The sequence below is a fragment of the Petaurus breviceps genome, unplaced genomic scaffold, assembly GCF_028583685.1.
Source record: "Petaurus breviceps papuanus isolate PSGF00001 unplaced genomic scaffold, PetGlider_PUasm1.0 90594, whole genome shotgun sequence".
In the NCBI taxonomy this organism is placed as follows: domain Eukaryota; kingdom Metazoa; phylum Chordata; class Mammalia; order Diprotodontia; family Petauridae; genus Petaurus; species Petaurus breviceps.
This window is the reverse complement of record NW_027187281.1, coordinates 6,372,183-6,385,246: the sequence shown is the minus strand read 5'-3', so window position 1 is coordinate 6,385,246 and position 13,064 is coordinate 6,372,183. Positions and strand designations below refer to the sequence as shown.

Below are 13,064 nucleotides of genomic sequence, written 5' to 3'. Positions count from 1 at the left end.
ATTGAGAGAGAGAGAGAGAGAGAGAGAGAGAGAGAGAGAGAGAGAGAGAGAGAGAGAGAGAGAGAGAGAGAGAGAGAGAAATGATGAGATTGGAAGGAAGGGAAAAAAGGAAGGAATCATTTATTAAATGTTTAAGTGCCAGGCACTGTTACATGCTTTTCAAATATTATCCCATTTGATCTTCACAACAACCTTGGGAGGTAGGTACTATTATTCTCCCTATTTTACAGTTGAGGAAACTGAAGCAGAGGTTAATTGACTTACCTAGGGCCACATAGCCAATAAGTTGGAGGTCAGATATGAACTCAGGTTTTCCTGACCACAGGCCCAGCATTCTATTTACTGTGTCACCTAGCTACCCTCTAGGAAGCAAAGTAGCTATCCACTAGGTTGGAGAATAGTTGAGCAAATTTTACATAAATATATTATTGTAAGAAATGGTGAATATGAAGAAAGAGAAACATGGGAAAACTTATACAGACTTATATAAATTGAGGTAGGCAGGTAAATGATAAACACAGTGACTATGGCAATGTATGTGGGAAGAAAAAAATAACAAAACTGAATGCTGTGTAATTATCTTTTTTTCCAAATAAAGATCTTTCCTTGCTCCCACTTTCCAGCTTCCTCTTTGTGTATTGTCCTCTCCCATCATTAGATTATAAGCTCCTTGAGGGTAGAGACTGTCTTTCTTTTTCTCATTTGTATCCTCAGCACTTAGCACAGTATCTGGCACATAGTAGGCTCTTAATAAATGTTTATTAAATTGAATTGCCTATTCTTCATCCCATTCTCCCCCACCCCTGCATACACACATTGAGAAATTAAGAAAAATAACATCATGAACCCCTGTAGCAAACAAGTATAGCCAAGTCAAAGAAATTCCTGGATTGACCATGTTGAGAAAAAAAGTTTCAATCTATACTCCAAATAGACAACATCTGATGGGTAGCCTGTTTCATCATAAGTCCCTGGAATTATGGTTGGTCATTATGTTGTTCAAAGTTTCCAAGACTTTGAAAGTTGATTTTCTATACGATAGTGTTGTTGTTGAATGAATTGTTTTTCTGGTTCTGCTCATTCCACTTTGTATCAGTTCATACAAGTCTTCTTAGGTTTCTCTGAAACTATCCCCTTCACCTTTTTACAGTATGATAGTATTGCATCACATTCATATGCTATAACATATTCAGCCATTCTCAATTGATGAGCACCTTCTCAGTCACCAGTTCTTTGCACCACAAACAGATATTCTTTAAATAGTTTTGTACATATAGGTTGCTTCCCCTTTGTCTGATCTCCCTGGAGTATAAAACTCAGTAGCAATATTGCCAAATCAAAAGGTATGCACAATTTAATAGCTTTTGGGGTCTACTTCCAGTTTATAGACCCACCAACAGTAATTAATATACCTATTTTCCCATAGCCTCTCTAGCATTTGTGATTTTCCTTTTTTAAATAACTTTGCCAATCTGATGGGTATAAGGTAGAACTTCAGAGTTGATCTAATTTGCATTTCTCTAATTACTAGTGAATTAGAACTTGTTTTTCAAATGACCATTGACAATTTGAATTTCTCTCTTTGAAAACTACTTATTCATATTCTTTGACCATTTATCAGTTGAGGGATGATGGCTCTTACTCTTATACCTTCAATCAGTTTATATGTTTTCTAAATGAGACCTTTATCAGAGGAATTTGCTGCAAAGATTTTTTTTCCCAATTTACCAGCTTATCTTCTAATTTTAGCCACATTGAGTTATCAAAATTGTTCATTTTGCCTTCTGTGATTCTCTCATTCTCTTTTGGTCATGAATTCCTCTCCTCACCTTAGATCTGACAGATAATTTTTTTCTTTTCTCTTAATTTGTTTATGATTTCATCTTCTATGCCTAAGTAATATATTCATTTAGAGCTTGTCTTGATCTGTGGCATAGAATGTTGATTTGTGCCTAATTTCTGCCAAACTGCTTTCCAGTTCTCCCAGCATTAAAAAAAAAAAAGAGAGTTCTTACCCCAGTGGCTGGGATCTTTGGGTTTATCAAACACTAGGGAACTGTTCTCAGCTGCTTCTTTATGTTGTGTATCTAATTGGATCCTCTAATCAACTTCTCTCTTTTTTTAGCCAGCTGTGTGAGTATATTGACCAAACTTGGTCCCAGAGAAGAACTATGGGAATATACTCCCCCTACCTTTCTTTGCAGAGGTGGAGGGTTATGTGTATTGAAAATCATATGCATTTTTAAATTCCTTTGATATGTTGGTTAGTTTTGCTGAAGGGCTTTTTTTTTCCTTTCTTTTTTATTCTTTGTGACAGGGTGTGGCTTTCTGGGTAGAAGAGGATTATATTTGAAAATATAATTATTATGCAAAAACAGAAAGACAAATGAAAAATTGAGAGTATAATTTTTTTGTAAATGTTCATGGCTTTAATACCATAAAATTCTATTCTCTGTAGCATATACTTATGTATTTTGTAAAGAATAAAATTACCTACATGATAGCAAGTACACCAGTCATCCAGTAGACATTAACAGTAGAGAGGAGCCACAAATTTCAAATGGAGGAGGGTGACATTTCAAGAACCTTTTCTGAAACAAATAAATTCCTTGTTTTTGTGTGTTGCACCTTTGAGTTCTCATTATGATGTGGAAAATCATTTATTGTCTCCAATGAAATAAGCAAGATCACAAACTCATCTAGAAGGAGCTTGTCTTTGGCATTACTTGTCTTGCCCAGGCTAGTGAGCTGATCAGATGTATGCCATTAATGATTTTAAAAGCATAAGTAGCTTTTAGTCTTAGGGAGTCAGGACAGATAAGCTAAATGCTTTTATTTGGGGGGGGGGAAGAGGAGAATTTTACATAAAACTAATATCAATAATAGTGTTTGATATATGAAGAATTGTTATTTTTATGGGAACTTTTGTTGCTATTGACCTGTGTGTATCCTCATAGGTAGGGACCTAGAAAACAGCATTTTTGTATCCTTTTCAGAGTGAGTGTATATAGTAAAAGGTGGGGTTTTTTTGAGAGGGTTGTTTTGTTTGTATCTTTAAAAAAATATTTTCCTAATTAATTCATTCTCTCTAGATTGTGAATTTGGGTTTGAGGCCAGTTGTAGTTGACTTAAGATAGGGCTTAATAGATCATTTAGTCTGATCCCCTCATTTTTCAGATGAAGGAACAGACCCAGAAAAATGACATGACTTTCCCAGGGTGACATGGATAATTACTGGCAGAGTTACTGCTCAAGACCCAGACTTTGGACTACAAATCTTTCCATTACCCATGATGCCTCCCCTTCTAAAATTAATCTCATAGTTAGGACAGCGTGTTTTTGTTGGCTTGTTTGTGGATTTTTTCACTTGAAATAATAATACAATCATAAATAATAATAAGTAATAGCTATCATAGAATACTTGAAGGTTAGTTAGCAAAGCACTTTGCATATTGCTGTCTATTTAATCCTCACAACAGTTCAGGGATGTAGGTGCTATTATTATTTCCATTTTCCAGGTAAGAAAACTGAGGCTGAGGAAGGTTAAAACACATGCCCAGACTCACATAGCCAGTAAGTTTCTGAGGTGGAATTTGAATTCAGCTCTTCCTGACTCCAAGTCCAGTCTTCTATCTACTGGACCACCTATCAGTAATATAGGATGCCATGGTTATTGTTATTTATGTTGCTTATGTAAAACAAATGCTTCCAGAAAGTGATTTATGCCTGACATCTATCACAGTGCCTTAGCCATAGTAGGTACTGAATAAATATTTCATTGAATTGAATTGAATCTAATGTCTGTCAGTCATGATCTGAGAGAGAGAGAGAGAGAGAGAGAGGAAGGGAGGGAGGGAGGGAAGGAGGGAGAGAAACTTTGGAAATGTTGCTTTAGGCACACAGGTTGAACCTAGAACCAATTCCTTATTATTGTTAGACAACTGAGCACAGCTCATAAACTACTGAGAGCATAGCTCATCACACCAGATGTACCAAGGGAACACATGCTGCTGGTTTTCTTTCCCCGACTGTAGTCCCACAAAGCATAAGAATGCACACATAGGTAAAATGTGCTATATACTACCACAAGTAAACTGTTTCCCTCCTGCAAAAATCCTAACTGACCTTTCTTTTTTCTTATGGTACAGTGGAAAGCATAGTAGCCATTGAGTGAGAGATCTTACCTTTGATGCCGACTCTACCTATGAGACCTTGCACAAATTGCCTCACTTCACTGGCCCCCTCCTTCCTCATCAGCAAAGGAAGAAGGTTGGACTCAGGTTCCTGATTTACCTTCTAGCCCATGATCTGCCATCTTTGTATCCTATCCACTGGTTCTGCCATGTCTTAAAGGGACTGGTTGAAACCTCAGTGCCTATGATGGTTACTTTGCTTCTCCTATTTAAACTTGGGGATTTATGTTCTATAAGGATAGAAATTTTCAGGCCTTCTCCCAGTGTCTCAATAATGAATGTGTCTTCCTACATCATTGGTTTTGGTGCCACCTTCTCCATCCTGCTAACAAAGTCTGCAGCTTGTATGGAGGTGTCTTACTACACTTTTACTAGCAATATTGCCATTGGGTGCTTGCATCATTTTTTCCTGGTAAAAGCATAAAAACTAAAAGGACTAGGAAAAGACAAGAATATTCCAGGGGAAAAAGAACAAGAAATGTCCTTATTTTGCCATTTTTTTCATCACAAGTTGTAAAAATTTTTTTTTTAATTTAATTTAGTTTGGCAAATGTTTTATGCAGAGTATTGCAGCAGCAAGCACCCAAGCATCCCCAGGATGGCTGCCAACACAGGTTCTTAGATCTGCTTTTCTAAAGGAAAGCAACTCAAAATGGGTTGACAATCTTGCTTTAATCAAACATATGTCATTTACCTAGTTCAGGGGAAAAAGGTCAGCACCCTGAACTTCAGAGAATACAGAAGTTACAAGCAGAAGTTACAAACAGACAGAGAAACAGATCAAGCAGACAGGCTTCCAACTGTCTTGACCATTACATCCATACTTAGTCAGTTACCAGAGAGGGAAGCATCAACATCTAGGTTTTCAAAGCCGGGGGGGGGGGGGATGGGGGGCTCGACGACTGTCCAGAGTCTCGTCTGGTCAAATCACACATTTCTCAAAGTGAGCCCCAAAGCAAAGTCTTACATCAGGGTATATATAGTCTTCTCCTGGCTCAGAGAATGTAACAACCTTCTTGGCCCACTTCCCAATCAAAAAGCATTCCCAAAAACCAAGCCTCCTGCCACAGGCTCCAGGTATACTTAAGTCTATCAAAGGGCCTAGGGGCAGGAAGATCTTAAATTCCCATTCCCATAACAAGTATCTAACACTAAAAGAAGGAACATGTTATTCTTTCCTACGATGACTTCCAGCATGAATTTCTTTCTTTTCTTCAAACCCCTAAAATCTTGTCAAATCTTTAAATCTTTCTCATTATACATAATAAGTGCTTAGTTGTTGACTTGGCTTCTGACTTCCCGTAGCTATACTTTTGTCCAACTCTAACCAACTCATGCCTGGACACCTGTATCAGTCTCACATCTAGCATCCTTTTAAAATCATCTAACTTCAGATTGACCTAGGTAGATAACAAATCATCATCTTTGATCAAGAACCAGAGAGTTATAAAGGACCTCTAAGAGATGACTTACTCATTATTTTTGTTGTGTCCTTCTCCTAGAATAATTACAGTTCTATGCTCTATAATAATTACAGTTCATTCATATCAAAATCAAAACTTCTCTAATTAATTATATGCTTTAAAACTTGTCACCAGTTGGCACTACTACTTTTCCCTCTTCCGCCCCCCAACTTTCCATATTTTCTGTTACATATCTCCTTGAAGTGTCCACTCAAATCAAGCCCACCTGTTTATTCTTCCACATTGTACCACTGGACCTCCCCTAGGAAGGGTCAGTGGCCTGAAAGGTGCTATCTTTGGAGATAATAGAGGGAAATGTTAAATGAATTTTAGTAGTCAGAAGTCCATAGAATCACAGTTTGCAATGATACTGGTGATGCACAAGTTGATGGCTATGATGTACAGTATAGCTATATAGTGATTTTATTTCATAATTATGAAAGGCTTATTGTGGATACCACTCATTTAGGAAGTAATCATGAATTGCTCTATGACTTCTCCCTTATTGCTGTTTTTAATTGTTATTTAATTTTAACTCTGTTCTATATTCATGTGCACCTAGGTGACTCAATGGGTAGAGCGCTGGCCTTGAATTAGGAAGATCGGGTTCAAATCTAATCTCAGACATTTATTAGCTGTGTGACCCTAGGCAAGTCACTTAACCTCTGTCTGCCTCAGTTTCCTCAGTTATAAAATGGGCATAATAGTAATGCATACCTCCCAGTTATCATAAGGATCAAATGAAGTAATATTTGTAAAGCACTTTGCAAAACTTAAAGTATTGCATAATTGCAAGGTATTATTATTATTTCTCTTTATCTTTTCAACTACATTGTAAAATCATTGGGGCCAGGGACCATATCTTTTGTTTCTTTGTATTGTCTATGGTACTTAAGAGCATCCTATGTAGTAAACATTCAGTATATATTAAGTGGTTTACAAATCTGATTTCTCTATTTCAGCACTAACTTGTGTGACTACTGCCAGGGCCCTTTGTATGGCAAAGGACTTCATCTCATTCGACCTTTTGATGTTTTTAATAATTCACTTCTTCCCATCTTGTTCAATGTCTGCTCTCCAAGATGCTTTAAGTACACATGGTGTGATACAGATATCTTGAATCTTTTGACCAGATGATATCAAAGTCATGACCTCATGATGAAAACAGAAGTTCTACTGCCCAAATCAGAAAATTTTGCAGTCTACAAGTTCTAGTAATGTCTTAGAGAATCTAACTTTAGTGCAGTTACTGTACTTTGAAATATGGACCTCTTAACCTGAATCTTCTCTGTGATCCAGGAACTTTACACAAGTTTATCATTAATAGGAATCACTGGCTATTTCTGAAGGAAGGATTTGTAAGCATCGTTGGAAAATATGGAGACAAGGACAATTTTTTTCATTATGTGTTCTACATAATAAGACAAATGTATTAGAATCTCTAACAATAAACATTTTCTGCATTTAACCTTTTTTACTTATAACGTGCTTCTAAGTTTAGAAACAAGTATGTGAAAATGAAATGTGATTTATGCTCATTATAGTTTCAGGCTTCTGAATGTGTGATCTCATCATTTTAAACTTTAGTGGTATAATATCTAAAGCATGGCTGTATCCAGTACCATCTGCATATTGAATAAACTTTATATTTAGGTTTTTTCTTTTGTTTTTAAAAATAATTCATTTTATATGTCTTTAAATGATGACAAAACCAAGCATGCATTTACCGTTATTTATACTTAAAATGTATATTCCAATGTATAATAAGCCGATAATAGCTTATTTTCTCCCATTCTCTATTTGTTCCTTCATTTCTGTATTTCTGTATAATGTATGTACTTTTTTCTATTTACATAGTTATAGTTTGTGTGTATATTGCTCTTTTGGTTATGTTTTGTATTATATAAATATTCTTTTATAAATATTTTAATGACATAATACTGTATATATTCTAGATGATTAAGTCATTAACCAATATTTAGGAGTGGGTTTTTTTTTCTATTATAACATAAGATAGTATTTTGATAAGGAAAAATATAAGGATTAGACCTGTGGTTTTATTGGTATGGAAACTCAGTGTTAAGAGTCTCAGGAAGACCTAGATTCAAATCCTGCATCTAATGAATACTAGCTATGATACCCCCAAACAAGTATTTTAATATTATATTAAATTGAAAAATGTATCATGACATAGAATCAAATTACAACTAAGGTGAGACACCAGGAGCTTTGTCTCAGGTCCCCAATTTTAGATATCGTTAATAGCACTTCTTGTCATTCAGAAGCTAGAAATGAGAATTTTAGTGCCTAGTTATGCAAGAATGATAAATTTTTAAAAGGAGTAAGTCAACTATGGTAAGCTCCTTTCATGTTCTCCTCTTCTCCTCCTTTCCCCTCACCCTAGGCTCCCCAGAAGTCTACCCCTAAGAATTTCAGGGTAATCCAACTTCCCACAAATTAGAAAGGCAATTTCTATAGATGGATAGATAGATAATAGACTGATAAAGCATTTAGTAAGTGCTAATTGCTGAGGATAAAAATACAGTAAAGCAGTCCTCTTACTAAAAGAACTTACATTCTAATGGGGAAGACAATACCTAAAGGGGACCTAGAAAGGGGGAGGAGGGAACAGATAATCAGGAAATAGCCTCGTAGGGGCGGCCAGGTGGCTCAGCGAGTAAGAGCGCCGGCTCCAGTGTCGGGATGACCTGGATCAAATCCGGGCTCGGACGCTCAACACCACACCCAGAAATAACTGGCCGTGTAACCTTGAGCAAGTTACTTAACCCCAATTGCTTAAAAAAAAAAATTTAAAAAAAAAAGGAATGGCCTCGTTCTATGAAAGACATAGTTAAAGGTCTGTGGAGTCATGATTACACTCCTTGTGATCTTCTCATCTCCCTTCTCTAGCTCTAGACTCAGCTGCAGTTCTTGGTTGCGATATCATTCTGTTCTTTCAGAAAGAGCAGTGACCTCTTAACCTAGGCCTGAGAGAAGACTCCTCTGTTCTGCTCCCTATGGGCCTGTATTGATGGAGGGTATATTCTTAACTCTAAGAGGGGAGGAACTTCCTCCCACTGTAGTGTAAGCATCACACCCAAGAATCTTGGTCCTAACCTTGGTCAACAATTCATGGTTCCAAAGAACACTATAGGAGGGAAATTTCTTGTCACTAAGACACAGGGTTTAGGCCTTCGTCCTTTGATCTCTTTGTTTTATGAAGGTGGAAAGTCCTGCCCATGAGAGTATGACTGCCAAAGATCCCAGTGCCAATCAATAAACATTTATTAAGTGCCTACTATGTGCTAAGCACTGTGCTAAACATTGAGATGCAAAAAGAAGGGAAAGACAATCCCTGTCCTCAAGGAGCTCACAATCTAACAGGGGAGACAACATGCAAAGAAGGTGGGATTTGGGACTTAAAGGAAGCCAGAGAGGTCAGTAGTTGCATTCCAGGCACAGCAGACATCCATTGAAAATGCCCAGAGCCAAGAGAGGGAGTGTCTTGTTTGTGGAACTGCCAGGAGGCCAGATCAAAAAGAATGTGGTGGGAAGTAAAGGGTAAGAAGACTGAAAAGGTAGGAGGGGGCTTTGAGTGCCAAATAGAGCATTTTGTATTAGATCCTGAAGGCAATAGGAAGCCAGTGGAGTTTATTGAGTACAGGGGTGATAGGATCAGACCTGAATTTTAGGAAAATCACTTTAGTGGTTGAATGGAGGATGGATTGGATTGGGGAGAGACTTGAGGCAGGCAAATGTATCAGCAGCCTCCTGCAATAACCCAGGCATGAGGCAATGAGGGCCTGCTCTTGAGTGATGAGAGTATCAGAAGAAAGAGGGGCATGCATTCAGGAGATGTTACAAAAGGGGAGAGTGGGGGGTGAAAGATAAGGAGGAATCCAGGATGATTCCTTGTGAGCCCAAGGCACTGGGAAGATGCTCTGTAGTAATAGGGAAGATGGGGTAGGGTTAGAAGGGAAATGAGTTCTGTTTTGCATATAGGGAATTTAAGATATCTACTGCATTGGTCAGCAAGTTAGAGACCTATTGGGGAGAGAGGAGTTCCCTATCAATGGAAGTTGGGGTTCAAACTCTTAGTCCTTAACTCTCTTTAGTGAAGGCCAGGGGTACAACGCATGGAGGTATGGCTACCAAGGGGCCTAGCCCCTGCTCTGAGGGAAGAGAAGAAGAGAATTTGGAACTCAACATTTTTTTTAAAAAGTTAAAATTTTTCATTTATATGTAACGGAAAAAATTAAATTAAAAAGAAGAAAAAATTATTTAGCAGTTACTATCCACAAAGGAATGGAGAACATGGAAAATGATATTCTAAAAGGCAAATAATATAGGTTTACAAAAAAGAATAATTTATTCAGAAAATCCTCAGGGCGACAGGTGGCACAGTGAGTAGAGCACCGGTCCTGGGGTCAGGAGGAACTGAGATCAAATCTGCCCTTGGACACTTGACACTTAACTAGCTGTGTGACCATGGATAAGTCACTTAACCCCAATTGCCTTGTCTTCCCCCCCTCCAAAAGGAAAAATCCCTTGGGGGGGAAAATGGAACTTAAATGAAATAGAAGACTTCTAGGAATTCCTCATAAAAAGACTGAAACTGAGATAAGTTTTGAAATACAAACTCAGGAGTAAAGAGAAACAGGAGAGTTAAATATGAGTGAGCAATTGAGAATAGAGTTTATAAGGATGAAATGTTTACATTCTAATGGAAGAAGGGCGTAAAGATGACAGAAACATCCACTAAGAACTATATTGTCATCAGAGGCAAATGAGAGCATCAAATAAGATAGAGGGTTTGGAAGGGATTTAAAAAATATTTTAATGATCTTAAAAGAAAAGAAAGGGAAAAGGAAAAAGATGCAAGAAGAAAAGAAAAGGAATGAGGTGGGAGGGAACTTATCTCGTAAAATCAGAGTGCAAAAGTAGAAATTTATACAAATGAGGTCCACGCATCATTTGAAATTTTGTCTTATCTGAACTCGTCAAAGGGGGTTAGAACACACGTTTTTGATATAGAAATATATTCTACTCAAAAGGGAAAGTGGGAAAATGCGTAGTCCTTGAAATAACCTTAATCAGTTGTGAATAACCTTACTATATTTTAGGAGGAAGTTCCTGGATGTTTGATCCTGTGGCAGGAAAAGGATATTTATTATATGTAATAAGATATTCTCAACACTAAGACTTTGTTTAGCTTAATTCATATATTCCCTTGGAAAATCTGTGTCATCTTATTCATGAAATATAACAGGGAAGATCTGGGACCAGTGACCTGGAGTAGAAGAATTTGGTTCATGTACTTGTTTTACTACTTGTGAGCTATGCAACCTTGGACAAGTTATTTAACCTCTCAGAGCATTATTAGTTTCCTAATCTGTAAAATAGAGATGATAATTAATTGGTCTGCCTACATCACAGGCATGTTGTTTATGGGTTTAAAGCATTTTGTAAACATGAAATATTCGATATATGTGAGTTATTATCACAGTCATCTTACAATGTGTTTTAAAGTTGTTACTGATTTTCTAACATGATTTTTCTGTGGGTTTGGTTTTGCATATCTCTTGTGTAATACATATTTTCTATACTTCAAAGTGAAGTGGATTAAAGGTACTCAGAGCCCTTAATCAGTTTAGCTTTGTCCATGTGCTTTTAATTTGGGGACAAGGTCCTAAAATGTAAGAATTATCTGTGTAATTTATAGTAATGTAAAAATGGCTCCACAAAGTAGATCAATGATTTTCTGTCTCTCAAAGGGATTGGGTCCAGAATTAAGAGAGAGATAGGAGTCTCCATGATGCACACACCATCTATTTGGAGAACACTCTGCTAGGGCACAGAATTTCCTCTTAATTTCAGCTGGAAAAAAGCTATCCTCTTGGTCCAGAAAGCAAGAAGCTTGATGGTCTTATGACAGCATTCTGCCCAGGACACTTATTTTCCATCCTTTTGGGAGAGTGGGCAGCCTAAATGGAATTTTCCAATTTCATTTTCTCTTTCTTATGGCAACATACCAAGAAATAATCACAAATTGATTTACAGTCTCTCCCTTGGCAAGACTCAAGAAACCTGAAATTGTCCTTGCATTCAGATTACAAGTGCATCCTTTCCTTCAGCTGTGTTTGTCATCACAGCTAGCAGATCTATGGCCTACCCTCTCATTGGGACAGAACATAGGGGAGCACAGACATTTTTGTATGAAAAGGAACATAATATATCACATGGAAAAGGCAAAAAGACGACACATGATCACTTAACATTATTTACTTCCTAAGTTGATATAGAAACAATTCAGAGTAGGAAAAATGAGAATATTTACTTCATAAACTTCCAATGTGGTTCTTAGAACAAAACTTCAAGCTCAAAGGATTTTTAGAGGTCATGTAGTCTCACCTCTACATTGAATAGATGAAGAAACTGAGGCTGTGAGATATTAAGTGCTTTTCCAAGGTCATACTACTAATCAGAAGCAAAACTGGGAATAGACCCTGGATCTTCTGACTTTTACTTAGACCAGTGCTATTTTTTTCTACACCAGACTACCTTTCAAGTGTTCTTCTCCTAAAAGTAGGTGGCTACCTCCATGGGGTAATTTGAGGGTCTCCTAAAGAATCTGTATCCTCATAATCTTCTCTACTTATCTGCCAAGATGCCTGAAATTTATGGTAGCATAGAAAGATCTTTGGATTTGGAGTCAGAGTAACTAGGCTCACATCTCAACTCTGTCCCTTATTTTTTGCTTGGAAAAGTCACTCCACCTTTATAGGCCTCAGTCTCCCCATCTATAAAATGAGGAGATTGGACTGGAGAACCAGTAAGGTCCCTTCCTACTCTGATCCTATCACTGGAAAGGCATTCCTTCAGCTTAATTAAGCATAGTCTCCCTGTTACATTGTGAATATTCCTGTGAGGTATCATATATTAATATACCAATGTATCAAAGCTAGCTCTTTTCTTTACTTCAGAAGCCTACAGCTAGCTTGAAGGTCAAGTGCACTACAATGCCAGATTTGGGAAGAGATAATACCAAACCGTCTTGTGCTGTGCTATGTGGAGAGGTGAGACATAAGTAAGTCACTACAGCAGGGAGCTTTGAGCGGCCAGGTAAAAGACACCAGTCACCTGGTACAGAGGCAATGAGAATAGATAGATAGATAGATAGATAGATAGATAGATAGATAGATAGATAGATAGATAGATAGATAGATAGATAGATAGATAGATAGATAGATAGATAGATAAAGTAGATAAGCAGATAGATAAAAATAAATAAGATAAAATAGCCCCAGAGACAAATTTAACGTGCTTCACAATTCTTACAAGAGGCACACTGAATGTTACAGCTGGATGGTCTTTCATTCAACCCTTTCATTTTAAAACAGAGGAAATT

The 13,064-nt window shown here is 37.2% G+C and overlaps 1 protein-coding gene across 3 annotated transcripts in view; it reads left to right on the top strand.

Moving 5' to 3' along the window:
* Positions 1-11,305, top strand: part of LRRC63 (leucine rich repeat containing 63) — a 57,804-nt gene extending 46,499 nt beyond the window's left edge. For all 3 annotated transcript variants that reach the window (XM_069063708.1, XM_069063707.1, XM_069063709.1), the window contains one exon: positions 6,619-11,305. In XM_069063708.1, the coding sequence (XP_068919809.1) occupies positions 6,619-6,793 (175 nt within the window). In that variant the 3' untranslated portion in view covers positions 6,794-11,305. The remainder of the gene's footprint in view (positions 1-6,618) is intronic.
* The last annotated feature ends 1,759 nt before the right edge of the window (positions 11,306-13,064 follow it).